This window comes from Leguminivora glycinivorella, chromosome 5 (assembly GCF_023078275.1).
Source record: "Leguminivora glycinivorella isolate SPB_JAAS2020 chromosome 5, LegGlyc_1.1, whole genome shotgun sequence".
NCBI lineage: Eukaryota > Metazoa > Arthropoda > Insecta > Lepidoptera > Tortricidae > Leguminivora > Leguminivora glycinivorella.
Window position 1 is genome coordinate 3,710,780 of NC_062975.1, and position 19,104 is coordinate 3,729,883.

The 19,104-nt window shown below is 35.9% G+C and overlaps 1 protein-coding gene across 1 annotated transcript; it reads right to left on the bottom strand.

The window, feature by feature from the left end:
- Nucleotides 1-2,396: 2,396 nt before the first annotated feature.
- On the bottom strand, nt 2,397-7,168 carry LOC125226433 (lipase 1-like). Its single transcript, XM_048130416.1, has 2 exons — nt 7,030-7,168; nt 2,397-3,070 (listed from the first exon to the last, which is right to left on the bottom strand). Exons 1-2 carry the CDS (start codon nt 7,166-7,168, stop codon nt 2,397-2,399), a joined length of 813 nt encoding a protein of 270 aa, XP_047986373.1.
- Nucleotides 7,169-19,104: the final 11,936 nt, after the last annotated feature.

Below are 19,104 nucleotides of genomic sequence, written 5' to 3' on the forward strand. Positions count from 1 at the left end.
ATCCATGACTCAGGAACAAATATATCTGTGCTCATCACACTAATAAATACCCTTCGAATAGAATATTTTGAGAATGAAATTGATATGATAATACAAGGATTATTAATAAATTATTGTTTAGTGGATATGTCGACTGCGCCAGACCGGTCGTCAAATGTATAAGACAGTAAGCACTTACCCTTAACGAGCAGTTTTTAGAATTGGAATTGGAATCGGGAGTTCGGGCGCGTCCCGAACGCTCCCGAAGCGGTAACTCGCGCGCTCACTGATTCGGTAAGATAAGATTGTTGGTCGTTCTGTAGAACCAGTTGACTACGTAGTTCCGTTTTAAATACGCGCTTTTCGCATTTGTGAATTCAGATTATTCAGAGCCACTACTGTGAGTTTTGACGGCTTTGAATACGATAGGTAGCGTAACAAACATCGCGGAAAATGACGTTGTACAGGTTGATTTTGTTAGTACTAACCACACTTTGCTTAGTAACTTTTGAGGTATAATAACTAACAAATTTTTTAAATTGTAAAACAAATGTCTGTTCCATAGAACTCAGCGGCATCAAGTCTGAATCATCTAAAAAACAACGCACTAAGAAACCTACTACTATAAAATAAATATAATGCTAATAAGAGTTTGAAATGGTTAGTTTCATTGGACTTATATTGACCGGGATATAGACCGTGATTACCTTTTTAATTTTTATTGAGTTGATGTTTCCCGTGATCATGGTGCATGCAACTGTGCCGAAATATCGGGACTTCAATAAAAATCAAAAAGGGTATCACGATCTATATTTATTCCGGTCAATATACCTAAGTCTAAATATAATGCTGACGTCGTTCACTAGCTAAATATTCAGTAAATGGTAGTTGTTACGCGAAATGGCGCGCCTGGCTTCTGTCCACACTTCCAAGTTCGGAACTCGACAGTCTCGAGTTCTTGCCATTTTTTTCTCGTCTGGCATGATGCCGAAACTCTGGAGTTGTCTCGAGTTCGAGAAAGCTCAAGCAGAAACTCTAGCAAATGCCTGCTTTTTACTACTTGTTCGTTTTTCTGTCAACCTGTACATTTTACTAACTGAATGTTGAAGTAGAATTTTCATTAACCTGGCTATCGCCGTCGGCATAAGTCATTAACTTGCGCGTTAATTAGTCGCCCAAAAGTTGTTTGCACCGATTATTTGGAACTTCTTCAGTTAGCGAGCGCGCACGGATTCCGGCTGCCATAGTAGGTTCGACGTAACCATTTTGTTAGTCTATCCCATCACGGGACAATGGGAGTTGTGTCCCTGTGACACATTATTGTAATGTAAGGAGTATAATAATTTTATTTTATAAACATTTATGTAACTTTTTACTGTATGCAATATTTTTTAATTATTTTTATATTTAATAATCAAATTATTCTTTTGATGTTATTTAATGGATAACTGGCTGATTTGGCGAAATGTTTAAAAATGCAAGTAAGTACATACTTAATGACAAACAGATCGCCAAAAGAAAACCATACCCCTCGTCTCACATGTGATAGGGCTCGGACTATAGTCCCTACGCTAGCCCAATGCAGATTGGGGACTTCACATCCTACCTATGAATTTCTTATTTAGAAATGTTTTGTCATAATTAATAAAATCAAAAATCCAAAAGGTGTTGTAACCATTTTTTTTTTATTTACAACATAATGTTGCAATAGATGTTTTATGATTTAATAAACAGGTAACTGGTAAAAAAAACAAAATGAAAATAAAATTAGTTATATCTTAAAACTACATAATTAATTAAGTTCCAATTGATATCATAACATCTCCGTAACATTTTATAGCATTTAACAGTTACAAAACTCTTGGTAATAAATGACGCCCAATAGTTCGATCTCTGGTAATTACGTAGATAATAAGGCAAACAAGTATAAGTTCAATTTGATTAATTAAACTGATTCAGCACCCTTAAAATAGATGGGTACAAATATGTTGGCATGTCTTTACCCCAAACAAAATCCACATGAGACCATTGCTTTGGTTTCATCTCCTCATAGCGAACATTTTGAAGATTATCATGAAGATATCTGACATCTTTAATATTTCCTAAACCATCATTAAGTCCAGCTAATAAAGCGACGTTCATAGTTATAGCAATCAGATTATAATCAGGGGGAGCAGCAGTGCCATATTTATCAAAGTTTTCTACTACACCGTAGTCGTACTGGCCGAAGGTTTTACGCAATGCCACTTGGTCGTAATGCACTAATGACTTCCTTGAACATGCTGCAGGGTAGTGCCCGAAAATAACACGTAGAAATTCGGGCTCGATATTTGCTACATCAAACCCAGCAAAAGGAAAAAGTGCTCCTAAAGCACATACTGCGTAGCTCACTATACCTTTGCTACAAACAAACGTTACTAGATTCGAAGCTGCGCCATGGTTTCGCAGAATTTCTTCATACCCCACTGACTTAAAAAGGACACTGATGGCTGGACCTGCTTGAACAACCGGAAGAGCACTGGTGACAAATGATTGAAAAAAGCGATCGGCGCTAAGGCAATAAAAACCTTGATCTTCTCATTGTATTCTGTTCTTGTCGATGCTAATACAAATCCTGCAGTTGTCCCTTGCGAGTGTGCGATGACGGAAATGCTATCTTGTTCAGTTTTGTCACACACAAAATCTATAGTAGCAGCGAGGTCATAATAGCCGACTTCGTGGAAACTGTAGTCCCAAAATTTCTTATCAGTGTCGGGGTTCAAACTGACGTGACGTCGGCCGTACAAGTTTCCTCTACTATTACCGATCCACAGGTTGTAGCCTAATTTCGCTAATGTTATAATTAAGGAAGTGTTGCCTCTAATCACGAAAGTATCTGAAGAATCCGCAATTCCATGAAACAGCAGAACAGGGTCCAGTGTTCCTGGGACGTGAAACAGTGTGAGAATGTAGCCATCTTCCGTCACGACGTCATATTGCTTGACGTCAAACCCGTATTTATTCACTAACTGTTTAAAATCGAGCTTTCCATCTTCAGCTAAGGTAGCTTCTGATACTACTGTGAGAATCGATTCATAGGATTCACTAATATCTACATAAAATAATACGATGGTACAAAATACAGAAGAAATATTATTTAACAGCATCGTTGTGAATATAGTGTAAAACACTATTGTGAACTAGATTAAGAAGTCGTTTTATATTTTCTGTTTATTTAATTTAGTTGTCAAAGCATGGAGCATAACTAATATAATTATTATTATATTTCTAATAAACATGTAATAACAGAATGGAACAATTCAATTTCATTAATTGATGCAAATGTCAATTGTAAATATTCATAATGTGCACGTATAAATATCAGCTGTTGAAATATAGTTACTTGCAGTTTATTGGGATTCCGCTGCTAAAATAATAACATAACTAGACAACACTAAACACTGACTAACCACTTCTAACATAAGGAAATTAGTGCATTTACATTCTTCCTTTTTTATATGATACGTACATTCACTAGAATCATAGTATGCATACTGCAACATTACATAGTTTTATCGCAGTTAAAAAATATGCTGTGGCGTCACAGATCGAGTTCACCTTTTTGTGACGCGTATGCTATAGAATACCTCTTTGTATGGAAATTTGCGCAGTAGCCCCGCGAGTGTCACCGGGAGTTGGCCCGTGAAATGTGGCCAAATTTCGAGCGCAAACGCAATTTTACGGATTGTTTAAAAAGTCATAAGTAATTATTTTTACAGTTTATATATATTTTTGTGTTGCGGTTTTGTTAACAAACATGTCCACTGTCGTTTTATAATAATACACCGTGATTTTGGTTACGATAAATTAAGAAAACCGAAGCATGTTTACACCTATTATTTGAGTAATTTCCTTCGTACTTAGTCATTGCTTTGCTCATATAATTGTGAATAAACCCTATTTCTGGTTGATACTGACTGTTTACGTTAAATTATATCTTTTTGAGTGAATTTTGTTGGTGTTTAACTAGGTATGCTATAGCAGTCGTGGTTAAAGTTGGAAAAAGTGGCTCTATCGAAAAAATCGACATAAACGGAAATAAAGTGCTTATGTATATTAATTAGACTTATAAGACTAGAAAACTATGCTAGAATGGATTATGTAGACAATACTGCTTAATGACCGTATTCGAAATCAAAAATGACAGTTAAAAAGTATTACATTTTAAAACTACACTATTATTGAAGTTCATGTATAATTATCAATCAAACAAGCATTGACCTAATTACTTAATATTTAATGATAAATCTTGGCAAACGTTTTAACATCATTATTGTCGATCTCTGGAAATAACATAGGCAAGACGTAAGTAACAAGGATTAAGCAAACAATCATTTTATTTTGATTCATTAAACTGATTTAGAATGCAACTATCCGGGAACAAATCAAAATATTTTATTGAATATTTTTTTTTTTCAAGTAGTCAGTCACACTACTATATATAAATTATAAATTTAAATAGATATCATACACGAAAGAAAAAACGGTCACCAGTGGGCCTTGTCGTTTCTTCTTTCGTGTATGATATCTATTTAAATTTATGATTTAGAATGCTTAAAATTGATGGGTACAAATATGTTGGCATGTCTTTTCCCAAATAAAATCTAAATGAGACCATTGCATTTCATCTCCTCATAGTAAACATTTCGAAGGTTATAAATTGAAATAGATATCATACACGAAAGAAAAAACGACAAGCTAAAATCGAGCTTTCCATCTTCAGCTAAGGTTGCTTCTGCTACCACTGTGAGAATCGATTGATAGGATTCACTAATATCTAAATAACATAATATGATGGTACAAAATACAGAAGGAATAGTATTCAACAGTATTGTTGTGAATATAGTGTAAAAAACAGTATTTTGCACTGGATTAAAAAGTGGTCGTTATTTTCTTTTTATTTAATTTAGTTGTTAAAGCATGGTGCAGAACTAATATATTTATAATAAGCATGCAATATCATAATGGAAAAATTAAAATTCATTCAGCGATGCATGTCAACTGTATGTATTTATGATGTGCACGTAAATAAACCATCTGGTCCAATATTGAAACTTGCAACTTATTAGGATCCCGCTGCTAAAATAATAAATAACTCAACAATACTTAAAACTATGCAGTTACAAAATATAAGTAAGACTTTACTTGCTTTTTTATAATGAAAAACGTTGCCGTGTCGAAGTAGCTATTAAATAAAGAATTCATTGTATTTAGCCATAATACTTACGTAAATCCAACCTTGTTTCATCATTACAGCCGCCAGGCAAAAAAGAGTAGAAAATAATAGAGGCGCCACCGTCTATGTAAACCGTTTTGCAAGTGGCAACTATTTTGACACTTTTATGAGAACAATTAAGTGTTGCTATGATAAATAAAAAAACCGGCCAAGAGCGTGTCGGGCCACGCTCAATGTATTTAGTAAACCTCTATTCATTTTTTAATACCTATCCAACAATATATCACACATTAGGGTTGAAATAAAAAAAAAAACACTCCCCACTTTACGTGCGTACGTGTGTGCGTGCGTGCGTACGTGTGAATGTGTGTGTGTGAGGGGGGGGGGGTACCCTAACAAAACATTTTTTTCCACATTTTATTTTTGCACTTTGAGCTTTGTCGGCGTGATTGATGTACATATTGGCACCAATTCTCAGCTTTCTGGTGGTCATTGAGATTATCCGCGGACGGACGGACGGACGGACGGACGGACGGACGGACGGACGGACAGACGGATAGACAGACATGGCGAAACTATAAGGGTTCCTATTTGAGTACGGAATTCGGAACCCTAAAAATAGTTCCATTTCTCAAAATAGTTTCACACTTACTCTTTTTGCCAAGTTGCAACTTGAGGAAATAGTTAGTTTTTTAGTGTATTGTATGGCTGCCGACCTCGGAACCTAACAAAGTTGCGCGGATGTTTTATCTCGCGGACTATTGGGATGATTTGTGCTGAGTCTGTTCAAGTTGATGCTGCGGTTTCGGATGAACGCTCAATTTCGTGTAAAAGGCGCATTAAATAGCTTCTATTAATAAAAAAATATCAATTTATTCTTTTACAAGCTATATATTTTGTGTTTTCTGAACATAATACAAATATTAAAAAATAAATTTGTAAATCATGACTGCATTTTCATTTGTTTTGGTTTTTTCACATTGTGAAGTATTTTCGTTTTAATTGTTTACTTGTCCTGTTCTGATGAAGTACGTAAATGTCAAGACTCACCCGGCTCAACCCTAAATGAAATTAAATGAAATGAAATGAAATATATTTATTTTCCAAGTAGGGATATTACAATGCGCTTATGAACGTCAAATAAAGCTACGCCGGCTCTAACCCTACGCCTCAGCCTCGAGAAGATTTTAGTCCCCCCTCAGTTGGAGGGGGGTATCCACTATGGGACCGGCAAGAAACTCGGCGGGCCACTTCTTTTCAAAACATTACATCTTATAATTAACATGCATTAAAAAACGAGATACAATTTAATCAGCAAAAGTATTCATCGAAAAAAAGAAATATGAACAGACTATTCACACATTCACATTCACAGCCTATTCCCCAGTACCAAAAAAATAATCATGGCCTAGCCTTTCTAAGATCCCCTCATAATCCAATAGTACCGAAAGCTGAAACTTTACTCATTCTAGTCATACAAATAACAACATAATCACCACGAAAATCACAAAGTACCCGTCACATCGTATAAACATGCCATAAATCCTTGAATTATGAAGCTTGCTTTATTCGGCAACCTGAATGGGTTCTAATTGGTAAATACCCTATAAATTTGGAAAAACGGATACAGCCGGGCCCGGCCGACCGCCGGGCGGCAATGATCGGAACGGGAGTTCTAATGCTTCCGTGCCTATTGCTGGTAGCTTCACTCTCATATTTGAGAGCCTTAATACTGGATGGGCCTTAATACAGTGTGGGCCTTATATAGTAAACTTGTGGGCTTTAATATTGGTCGGGTCATAAAATTCTTAGAAATAAGTGACATAAAAATTGACAAACGGAGACAGTCTGGCTCGGGCCGACGCCGCCGGGCGGCAATGATAGGGACGGGAGTTCTAATACTTCTAATGCTACCGTGCCTATTGCTGGTAGCTTCACTCTGATATTTGGTCTTGGTTTATTGGTGGCCTTCATAATTGGGAGGGCGTTTGTGGGCATTAATAGGTAACACACGGGTAAAATTGGGCCTGTCCTTGACCGCTTGGCCTCAATGATCGGAAGGGATCGGGAGTTCTAATGCTTCCGTGCCTATTGCTGGTAGCTTCATAACATAATTTTGACCACGAATATAGCTTCCGAGTTGACCTGTTTAAACAATATGCTTCTAAGATACAAATGTCACTACGATATGATAGTGATCCGTTAATGTAAAAAATTAATGTTCATTCACAGATTTTTTTTTTACACTGACGTATCCGACCCATATCGCATCTAAGGGCCAGTTGCACAAAACCGTCTGTCACCGTTAAAGCATTCGTTAATTTTTCATTGTATGGGAAGTTCCATAGACTTCTGCTGCGTGACGATGATGTGTCTGTCAATTGTGGTTGATGCAACTGGCCCGTAATCTAATAGTTTAGATATACATATCAGAATTCAAATAGGGTCAATATTTAATGCTTATTGTAACAGAGGAAAACTGATATTGTTTACAAACAATTGAATTACAGTGGTGGCTCAACACCTGTAATCGAACCCCGCTCCAGTGGCCGCCAACCGAGGCAGGGGTCGCCAACTAATATCCGCAGGTGATCCGAACGAAACGACCTCCCATTGTCGCCCTGAAATATTGCGGGGCAGGGATCATCAACGTTGTATTCTTTTGTTCTTATTTTGACCTCAATGTGCAATTTACACTTCAGTGTATTGTGGCAAAAATCGTTCAGGCAAGCACGGTCGCGCGATAAATGATAAAACATCAGATGTTTTATCACTTATCGCTCGGGTTTGATGGATATTTTTTATACATGAAGAGCAAGGCCTCCCCTGTTTTCCGCCACTCGTAATTAACATACCTTTCCGCCATTTCATTTTTGGCCTACCTCGGCCTCCATTCGAAATTGTGAATATGTGAGAAATAAAATAAAGTGCGGTTTAGGATCAAATAATTAGAAATATCTAAAAAATAATGCTATAGTAGGTAATGTTTGAATTTTAATAAGAAAATGTTGTTTATATATTTATTATACAAAAGTAGACAAGATCAATTGGCGCTCATACTACTTCAATTTGTTAATTCATAAATGTTTAATAAACAAATCTGTTCACAGCCGATGTGACAATTTATTAAGGATGTTTAAATAAAATTCGTACCGCGGCGTGTGCACCCCTGACAGTGGACCGTGTAGTCATTAATTCAGGGATCGAGTATTGTTTCCTGTGCGCTACTTTAGGTTTCATTCTCATTATTCGGGTTGTAATTTTAACTATTTATAAAACTCACGTGAGACTCAAACATATCATCATCATCATATCAGCCGAAAGACGTTCACTGCTGGACATAGGCCTCCCCCAAAGATTGCCACAATGTCGGGTTGTAATTGATTAAATAGTGTTTATTGTTTTTTATGGGGTATTTTCACTATCAGCCGACATGTGTTAGATGTGAATTTGCTTTCTCTGTTTTGTATAATTAAATAAATGGAAGATTCACTCGCATCGTAACTTTTCTAGGAATTCGTACATTTGTTTTTAGATGGTCAATTAAGGCTCATTTTCCCGTTATTAATCCCGAATTAATTATTCTAGCTGGTTTTGGATCTAATTATATAACAATCCTTTAACGAGACAATGCTGACTACATATTAAACTGACCTCCAACGTTTCAGGGACGGCGCTGTCCCCGTGATCTCGGAGAAGACTGGCTTAAAAACATCAACACCTGACAGCCGCGCGAGTTTTTCGAACTATACCCGCACTTGGTTTTGATTATCAACTTGAACTGTTTGCGCACTAGGGATGTTACTCTGTCTCGATTTTAAAAATAATTATGTGTAATAATCGTGAAAGTTTACAAGTCACTGCTGTGAGTGTGTAGTGCACAAGCTGCACCAAAAGTTGCTAGAAAAGTTACGATGTCTATGTAAGCAATTAAGCAATATATTGGTTTGTATGTAAATGAAAATGAAAACCTACCGACTTTCCAGTGAGTTCCATTAGTACCGCTTTTACTTCCGGCGGGACGCGTCCGTAGCCTGCTGAAAAAAGCTTCATGACACTGTATTGTCCTGAAACGCGCCGGTCACAGTATTGGCCTTTGTTTACTGAATTCATTTGCACGTTTGAAAAAGGTGGAATTGGAATACGGCCAGGGGTCGATTTTTGAGTCACACGTTCGAATTCAGAAAATTGTCACTGAAAAATGAGTTCAGTGACAAAATCCCGCATACGATTCAAAAATTGATACAATGAGTTCAGAACACGTTGATAGCGAGAACGACACGAAAAATATATGCATCTTTAGGTTTTAGTAAGTAACCGTTTGGGGGCGCTGCTGATTTTCTTCGTACAATGTATGTCAATTCTAGAATTAGCAAACTTTTTTTATCAATTTTCACCACAATCTCACCTGAAGGAAAGTGCTGATGATATTACATTGCGGTATTTAATGGCTGTGCAAAACTGTATGTAACCTCAACGGCCCGCAATGTAACTAAAATCGCATGCGAGTTCGCACGCCGTCTAAATCAGGCCTTATAGTAGATGCCCAATAGACAGCAGCATTTAACAGTCCTGGCTGTCGCGTCCCTTATATCTAGTTCTGAGTAGTGACTGCTTATACAAGTGTTCGATGTTCGTACTCTCCCCAATAACATAAGTATTGTCAACATTACTGTCAATATTTTAGCCAAATATTGTCAATATTTTACCGTTATCGCCACCACCGCTTGTGCCGGAAGACGTTTTTGAATAAATTCGCTAGAAACAATATTTCCCTTGCGGAATGACGGGATTTATGGCGATCGGAAATACGTTATGGTTTTTATTTGTTGCTCTTTATGTTTCTGGAAGTTTTTGTTTGTATTCACATTTACATGCGAAAAGATATACCTATTTTATGTGAAACTTCTTATTGTATACTTGATTATTAGTATACAGACTTTTAAGTACTTAAAATTTATTGGTTTTGTTCAATTTACTGTAAAAAAAATCCTATTGTTTGTAACTCCCAAGGTGCTTAGTCAACAAGCCAACTTGCGCTCCGTAACAATAAAAGCCAATATCTATGTGGCTGCTCACCACGGAGAGAGCGATTGTCACCTTGGTTACGCACAGGCCAATCTGTTAGGTCAAAACAGACGGATTAAAAAACCAACAAGTATAACTTGTACAAGTTACTGTTGGCGTGCAGTCAGCATGCATTTCTCACACAAGATGCATTTAGTTTTCAGAACAAAATGCAAAATAAGAAATGGTAGGACTATGACGTCTTTTGTTTTCATTTTACCCATTTTATACCTATGTCTTTATATTCAAATGGTTTCCTGAAACCTGTAACTGAAAGAACGAGGCCCAGGAAAGGGTCCCAGAATATTGAATCTCATTGTCTAAGAACATTGTGGTTCATAGTTCAACGGATGTGCGTTAGTTCCTGAATGTTATGGGGGTCCGCTTTTGTGTATATTTAGATTTAAAATAAAATAGTTTGAGTCACTGCGTAAAGGAAACATACATCCTATTACGGGTTCCATTATATGTTAGACGACAATCATGAACGACAATCGATTTCATAATTAATGATACTTATCATAAATGTAATAAACTGATACGAGAAGGAAGAATAAATAGGTGGTGTACAATTTTATCGGATGCTATTATACACCCTGTTTTATTGAATTCCATTAACTTTAAGGGATGATTCTTTAGACCAAATACAATTAACTTCTCTAAGAAACTACCGTCTTAAGTTTACGGTTATCGAGTTACGCTATTCTTTTACGCCTAATGGCATAAAAGTCATCTATGCGTAACTCTGCAAACATGCCCGAGGCACTACAATACTTTGGCAGTCTATAGCGAAACGTCGCAAGCTTCCCTTGTCAGCTGTGTGGCAAAATGTGTCGCTCTCGCATAGGTCTCTTTAGTCATCAAAAGCGATGTCTCTCGGACATTGCACCATAAATCGTCTGAAATAGACGCTAGGCCAGTAGTAGTAGTATCGAGTTATTAAAAAAAATAAAAATAATTACTTAACACGTGTGTGACAGCCTTTACCACTTCCCAATGCTATTTGTTTTGACATGTGCCGTCAAACACTTGACACTAACTTGAATATTATTCATATTCTTAACTAATCCATTCATTTATTATATATGAAAACGATATATTTTTTGCCAATTTAACTAAAAGTGATATACAGGATGGTTCCTGATAACGAACCTAACGACATGTCGAATTTAACGGAAAACAAAAAAAAAAACACGGTGTATAGAAGGTAATATAAATATACAAATCTAAATTCTCTCGTACTGTATCACTAGAAAGATGGAATATTCCAGGTTGCGCATTTTTTACCTGAGCTGCTAAAGGTCATAATATAAATTATATTATGTCATAATCCTCCTTGCGTTATCTCGGCATTTGCCACGGCTTATGGGAGCCTGGGGTCCGCTTTTGACAACTAATCCCAAGATTTGGCGTATGCTAAAGATCATATGTACCATATCAGAAAACTGATCCAGGAAAGACAATATTAGCAAGAGCAAGATACCTAATTTTGATGATTATGATGATTGATGAAACATATATAAGTGTCGGTGTTATTCCAGTTCTTTGAGAATATCTTGCTAATAAGTATTTACGTAATTAATTCGAGTAAATTCATAATACATAAATAAACCTCTCAAGAAAGAATATGTATATATGTATGTAACAATTTTATTGCAGGCACATGAGACAAGTTAGGACACAGAAATACAGTATAGTTATGGTGTACAAAGGCGAATTTATTCCTATAAGGGATCTCTTCCAGTGAACCTTACGAAAAAGAATAATACGGAAACGGATACGATAAGAATAATACGGGACTCTGTTTGACAATTTCCACGTTTCAGGTCTGTTTCAGCCATTGTCCAAACCTTACAAATATAAGGAACAACTGCTGCTTTATTATTTCCGACATTTAACTAAAAGGCCATAACTCAAATCGCTTCTTACGAGTAACATTCAATAAAAGATTGCATCTCCATCACATCTTCAGACTGGATTTATCTACTAATAATAAAAGTGGATCGTCGGAGGGCCGTAAATCGAACATTACCGACTGATGCATGGATCGACTGACAAATTATAGGTTCACTAGGTTGCACTGTGGTTCCGCTTGCCTATGAGGTATTTAAAATAAACATAATACTGAACATACTACTGATCAAAAATATTAATGAACATTCTAAGTCAAATAGTACCCGAGTAAGCTTAAGAAAGCTAAGTTGTCTGAATTAGTACTCAGACGATATTTATAATAAAACATAAATAAGTTAAATCAGAAAAAAAAGATATTTCTGTGTCTTACTTGCAGAATAAATGTTTTTATTTGAAAGGTTTCACCAGAAATAAATTTAATATGATATATATTACTACTTATAAATTTCCAAAGTACAGTTTTTATTAAAATTTTATATGTCCCGACTGTTCTCTACTACATGTACTTGTTTAATTATATTAAATTAAAGAAAGAACATAATTATTAATACATATTAATAATAAACTTACTCTTTATGGTGACATACAAACTGCCTAAACAAGCAACTTTTTTATGATTTTCTATCGGAACTATTCTTTAACTGAAATATGATTATTCCACGGCGACGGTAATGTCTGATCCCTGATTTATATCTCAGAGAATGTGCTTTACTTGATTGTTTATGTGACATGTACTGTTAGATAGCTTTTACTGAAGATGTGATCTCTTGGAAGTTAAGTCGTTCATCGTCAAGAGTTGTTTACTTAAAATTAAATGACTATTTAAACGTATCGTCAAATTCGTGAACCATAAACCACTAATTACGATCATAGTAAAGATCAACTTTTTTATCTTGTATTTATTACAACATAATCATGAACTAGGTATTGTTTTTCCGTCACCATAAGCTTCGCTTACAATCATGGTATGTCTTATACTAGTAATTGTCTTCTACTTTATTGAAAAAAAAAAATCTGATGAATGATTTTCAAAAACAAAACAATTAGTAACAGACGAATTTTGATATGTACCTACCTAAGTATCTAGATATGTAGGTACCTATGTAATCAATGCAACTAATAAAAAAATTCAGACCAATGACATCAGAATGTGGTCATTTCATTATCTTATATTTTGATCGCAACCCTGTATAAACAAATAAATGACTTGATTTAAATGATTTGATTTAAATATTCAGTATGATGTCAGAGTACGCTCAGATTAGTCCGAAAGATCTACGTCATGAAACTTTGAAAGTTTTTGCTTAACTTACTGAAAGAATTATTAAAAATAACAATGATAATTTTAACCATCGTTGCAATATGTAAATATCAGAATAAATCCTGCAACGCAAACAAAACGTATTTAGCCAGTGCACGTTTATTTGAAAATATTTCTGAATTAGCAGACGGTTGTTCAGGAAGAGATTTATTCTATCTTATTTACATTTTGCTACGTAAAATATTTGGCGGCAAGAGGATTCTTAGGACTTGTCCACTGCTGAAGAAAATACTTTGTTATTCAACAATATCAAAATACATTGTATTTTGTGACCTTGTTCAAACATTATACCTGTTCATACTTAATATTAGTCCGGATACCTGTCTAGGTAAACGATCTAAAGATAAAATTATATTTTTAAATAAACAAGCTTTTGCCCGCGGATTCGCTCGCGTTAAATTCTAAAATTGTGGAATGCTCCATACAAACTTCCACCCCTCATTTTAGGGAAGTGGGGGGTTAGAAAGAGACAAAAAGTAGCCTATGTCACTCTCCATCTCTTCAACTATCTTTACTTAAAAAATCACGTCAATTCGTCGCTCCGTTTTGCTGTGAAAGACGGACAAACAAACAGACACACACACTTTCCCATTTATAATATTAAGTATGGACATAAATTAAATATAACAAGATCATACCATCCCATACATTAAAATGCGACCGCCTAAGACTGCGCTTACACTCCACCACACATAGATGGCGCCACAAAAAAAATGTCTTGTAGCTTTCGATTGTACTTGTAGATGGCGTTAAGTGTCACTTTTGACATAGATTTACGGCTCGGAATTGACACTTAATGCCAATCAACAAATAATCGGTGGCAACAAGGCATTTTTTGTGGCGCCATCTATGTGTAGTGGAGTGTAAGCGCGTTCGTAGGCGGTCGCATTTTAATGTATGGGATGGTATGATCTTGTTATATTTAATTTATGGTATGGATTAAATAATCAATTGAAAAGAAATGAAACCGGTAACGCCCATACAACCTCTCTAGCGTTACCGGTATCCATAGACGCTTACCATGAAGCGATTCGCACCTTAAAACTTACCTACGCTCAAAAAAGGTAAAAAATTTATATTTATTTTGCTGTAAATACGTACCAACTTTGAATGTCACGGGTACTATACCTATTACCTATATAATGGTGTACTTGACTTTCATGAAATTTTTAATTATTAAGAAAAAAATAACCATCGGTATTTTTATATTTAATCACGATGGTAATATAGAGTCAGAAAAATGTGGGGAATCCTCATGCTGTTACTCCTCGAAAGAAAAATATGATATTTTTACCCCTATATCATAACATAAAGGCTGTTTCACACTATTTTGTTTAATAAACCATCCCTTTAAATTGAAATCAAAACTACCAAACAGTTCCGGGCGAAGCGAAGCCAGTCTATTTAGCATATGAATTAAATACAATGAAATATGGTTAAAATTAATATGGATGTATGCCGCGCTGGCATTAACGATTGTGCCACTTGTAACTCTAATTTTACCGAAATATTTATGTTGGTAAAATTTACTAACACAAATAAGTGCTGTATAAGTGCTTAGTAATAAATAAATAGTTAGGACATTTACTAAGCGAACTTAAATATAATTACCTATGGATTTTGTAAAAAAATTTACGAATATAAATTTTACTATACGAGCAAGTATTGCAACGATCATAATAAAGTTAATGAATCTACGGTTGTACTCATGTTATTATATCGCTACTGCTGCGACATGTTTCGTGCCAATTTTTGAGGCCCCTCTTCAGGCATATAGGAGTTCAAGCGACGGCTAAATTCCGAGCACTCAAGTGATATAATAACGTGAGTACAACCGTAGATTCATTAAATATTTGAATATGTCTCACGTAAGTTTAACGTCTATGATCATAGTTGTACATTTATCTTTTTATGCCCTGCGGCGGCCGGAAAGCGTCAAATTTCAGACCGCTGTGGTAGACTAAATTTTCCGCTTCCCGGCTCCGTCGAACAGAAAAATAGTGTAGCTACAGACCTTGGCCAGTAAATAAGAAAACCTTAGATCACATGATTGTTGACCTTGGCTCCGTGATCTGATCCAAGTAAGTATGTAATCTTAATTTACTATTGTTGATACGATCATTTCTGCTAAGTATTTTAAGCTTATTAATACACAATTTACAAATTATTGAAGCTTAGGTGGATGAATTTTGTAGACGTTAAACTTTTATGAGACATATTTAAATATTTAATGAAGCTACGGTTGTACGCACGTTATTTTTTTTTTATACTCCGTCGGTGGAAAACAAGCATACGGCCCGCCTGATGTAAAGCGGTCACCGTAACCTATGGACGCCTGCAACTCGTTGTTATATCTCTACTTAACTGCTGCGACATGTTTCGGGCCAATTTTGAGGCCCCTCTTCAGGACATATAGAAGTTGACGCGGTGGTTAAACGGACAATCAGTCACGGTCAGTGTACAAAGTTTAAATACTTGGATGGATTTTGATTTAAGAAAACCAAGCACCTAATTTTTAATTATCACGGACGCCAGCAAGCATCGTAGTGTTGTTATACTTATTATACTTATTGGTGCCATCCAAACTTTAGAGTAAGTAAACCTTGCTCACAGGCTAAGGGCTAAGTGGAACAAATTTTAAAGTAGAAAATAATAAGCGGACTGTCGCGGCAATATTCACGGAATACATTACGTTTTGTCGAGCGGAGTTGGTCGCTATTAGCGAATTTTAATGGCCGCTGTACACACATGGCCAACAGTTCCACCAACCCCCTTGGCCATGTGTGTAGAGGGCTACTTGGCCGTAAGTTGGCAGTTGGCGCTTGCGCTTGCCGGCCAACCGATTCGTGTCGGTTTTTTGTCCACACATCAAAGGATCTTGGCGCCAATGGCCAACTGCGTTTACACGTTGGCGCTTCATTCAGTTGGTCGTCAGCCGTCAGAGAGGACAGTAGTGATATATTTACGAAAATAATAAGTTTATCTATGCCAATAATAGTGTAGATTTTAGGAAATAAAATAACCTTGCAAATGTTTAATGTATTTCCTAAAAAAGATAAATGTTCTTATCAGAATATTCAAAAAATTGTTAATATTGCAAATAATTTAATTTTACTACGGGGTTATTATTTTTTAATATTTTTTTTCTGACAACGTCTATGACCAAGAATTTCCTAGATTTTTTCATTACACGTCCATCTTTCATGAAGAGCCAATGCCAAGTGATTGGTTCGCCAATGTGTAAACAGCGGCTCTTATCTTGGCCAAGGGGTTTCACAAAGGGCTGGTGGAACCGCTGGCCATGTGTGTACAGGGGCCATAAGACGCTGTCTTTGCATAAATATCTTGCTTGTTACTTATAGTTATAAGTATGTGGGGATTTTAATTTGAATAAAGGTTGAGATTTGCAAGCACTTATTAATAAGACTTTATTTATATGAATACAATTGTACTCTGTTGTCTACCTAGATGTACAGAAAAAAATTGAAAGACATTGTCACATCTGGGGACCGATTTTTGAATCTCGAACGCATGAATTCGCCGTTCGAAAGTCGTTATGGCCCCTGTACACATATGGCCAACGGTTTCACCAACCCCCTTGGCCAAGCGTGTAGAGGGCTACTTGGCCGTAAGTTGGCAGTTGGCGCTTGCGCTTGCCGGCCAACCGATTGGTGTCGGTTTTTTGTCCACACATCAAAGGATCTTGGCGCCAATGGCCAACTGCGTTTACACGTTGGCGCTTCATTCAGTTGGTCGTCAGCCGTCAGAGAGGACGGTAGTGAAATATTTACGAAAATAATAAGTTTATCTATGTCAATAATAGTGTAGATTTTAGGAAATAAAATAACCTTGCAAATGTTTAATGTATTTCCTAAAAAAGATAAATGTTCTTATCATAATATTCAAAAAATTGTCAATATTTCAAATAATTTAATTTTACTACGGGGTTATTATTTTTTAATCAAATTTTTCTGTCAACGTCTATGATCTAGAATTTCCTAGACTTTTCCATTCCACGTCCATCTTTCATGAAGAGCCAATGCCAAGTGATTGGTTCGCCAATGTGTAAACAGCGGCTCTTATCTTGGCCAAGGGGTTTCACAAAGGGTTGGTGGAACCGTTGGCCATATGTGTACAGCGGCCGTTACGTCGTATTCCACAGACTTTCTAACGGCGCATTTATGCGTTCGAGATTCAAAAATCGGTCCCCTGAAAAAGAAGTGTAAATAGTTACCTACATCAGTAAATACGTATTATATATGTACCTATAATATATCTATGCAAATACAGTAGACGTATTTGTAAATCTTTTATATGAAATGTGCTCTTACGAATAATAGACAGAATATGAATGAATTAAAAGAAGTACCTATGTTTCAATTATTAATGTCCCTAGAAAAAAAAATTTGTTGATTAATCTATTATTGGCAAGTGTAAAACATCTTATCGCCCAAAACATTTTGTATGAATCTACAGTGAGCTGTAAAATTGCATGGAGAAATTATGAATGAACTATCTAAGAAGTGAAATCGTGCAAAGTGAACTATGATTTAGACGTACCAGCATCAGCTGCCTGTCTAAAACGAAATAATAATAATAATAATTCATTGATAAATTCGCCATGCACTTTTGCAGCTCACTGTACAATTCACAGAAAGACATGAGTCCCTCATAATTGTACCTAATTAGTTGTGATTTTCTTCATTCTACTAAAACAAGTGTGTACTTATGTGAGTTGTTTTGCAATCCCTCGCTGACAACTCACTATCTCATTCTCATCATCAAAACGAACAATAAATCAAAATTATTTTTTAATCGCATCCTAAACGTTACACTTAATTCAATGAAAGCGATCCCTATCAGGTTATCTGTTCACCCCAGCTTCCCTATTTACATCTAAATGCATACAAATCTGTACGGAACCCTACGCGGAATCGGTTCCGGGTCACGTGTCTACCGGGGAAAATCGGTTAAAGAGGACCATTCCTTCACGGTTAATAAAGTCACAATCTTCACAATACAAAAACAGGCTGGCTGGATATACACCCCTGTTTAGAAAAAAAAATGTGACTAGATGGTTCTGCACGTTTTTTTTAAAGAATTAGTTAATAGTTAGGGCAGCTTTAGGTTCGTATATTTAATGATAGATTTGTAGATTTTAAGTAATTAAAGAAGTCCTGATTTCCTCCTAATTGACCCTAAGCTAATTTAAATTAATTTCGTCTTGTCTATGATATTGTCTTCTGGTAAACCGAACCTCAAGATACTTATTTACAGTAAGAAAACAATTCATAATAATCAGATACCAAATCCATGAGGCCAATGAGACGACGCGCTCATTTACCTTTATGATTCCCCATTTAATACTGATACATGTGTGGTTTTACATAATTTTAATTAGGTATAAACTACCTAACATCTAAATGTACACCTTAGGTACAAGAATTCTTGATAAAACGTATAATCAGTTAATCATTATTGTTTTTGAATCACACAATGACTAAACTTAACGCAGAAACCGTTTAGCGGAACCCCAACTTGAGGGAACAGATTCCAAATTTGAATTTGATTATCGAAGTGTGCCGTCCATTTGTCATTTGTAATGACG

Excerpts from the sequence above, each read along its gene's own strand:
- LOC125226433 (XM_048130416.1), bottom strand. The coding sequence starts at position 7,168 with ATGAAGGCCACCAATAAACCAAGACCAAATATCAGAGTGAAGCTACCA. Across the intron at positions 3,071-7,029 it reads GAGCCAGACTGTCTCCGTTT|ATATTAGTGAATCCTATGAA; the intron begins GTCAATTTTTAT and ends TATTTTATGTAG.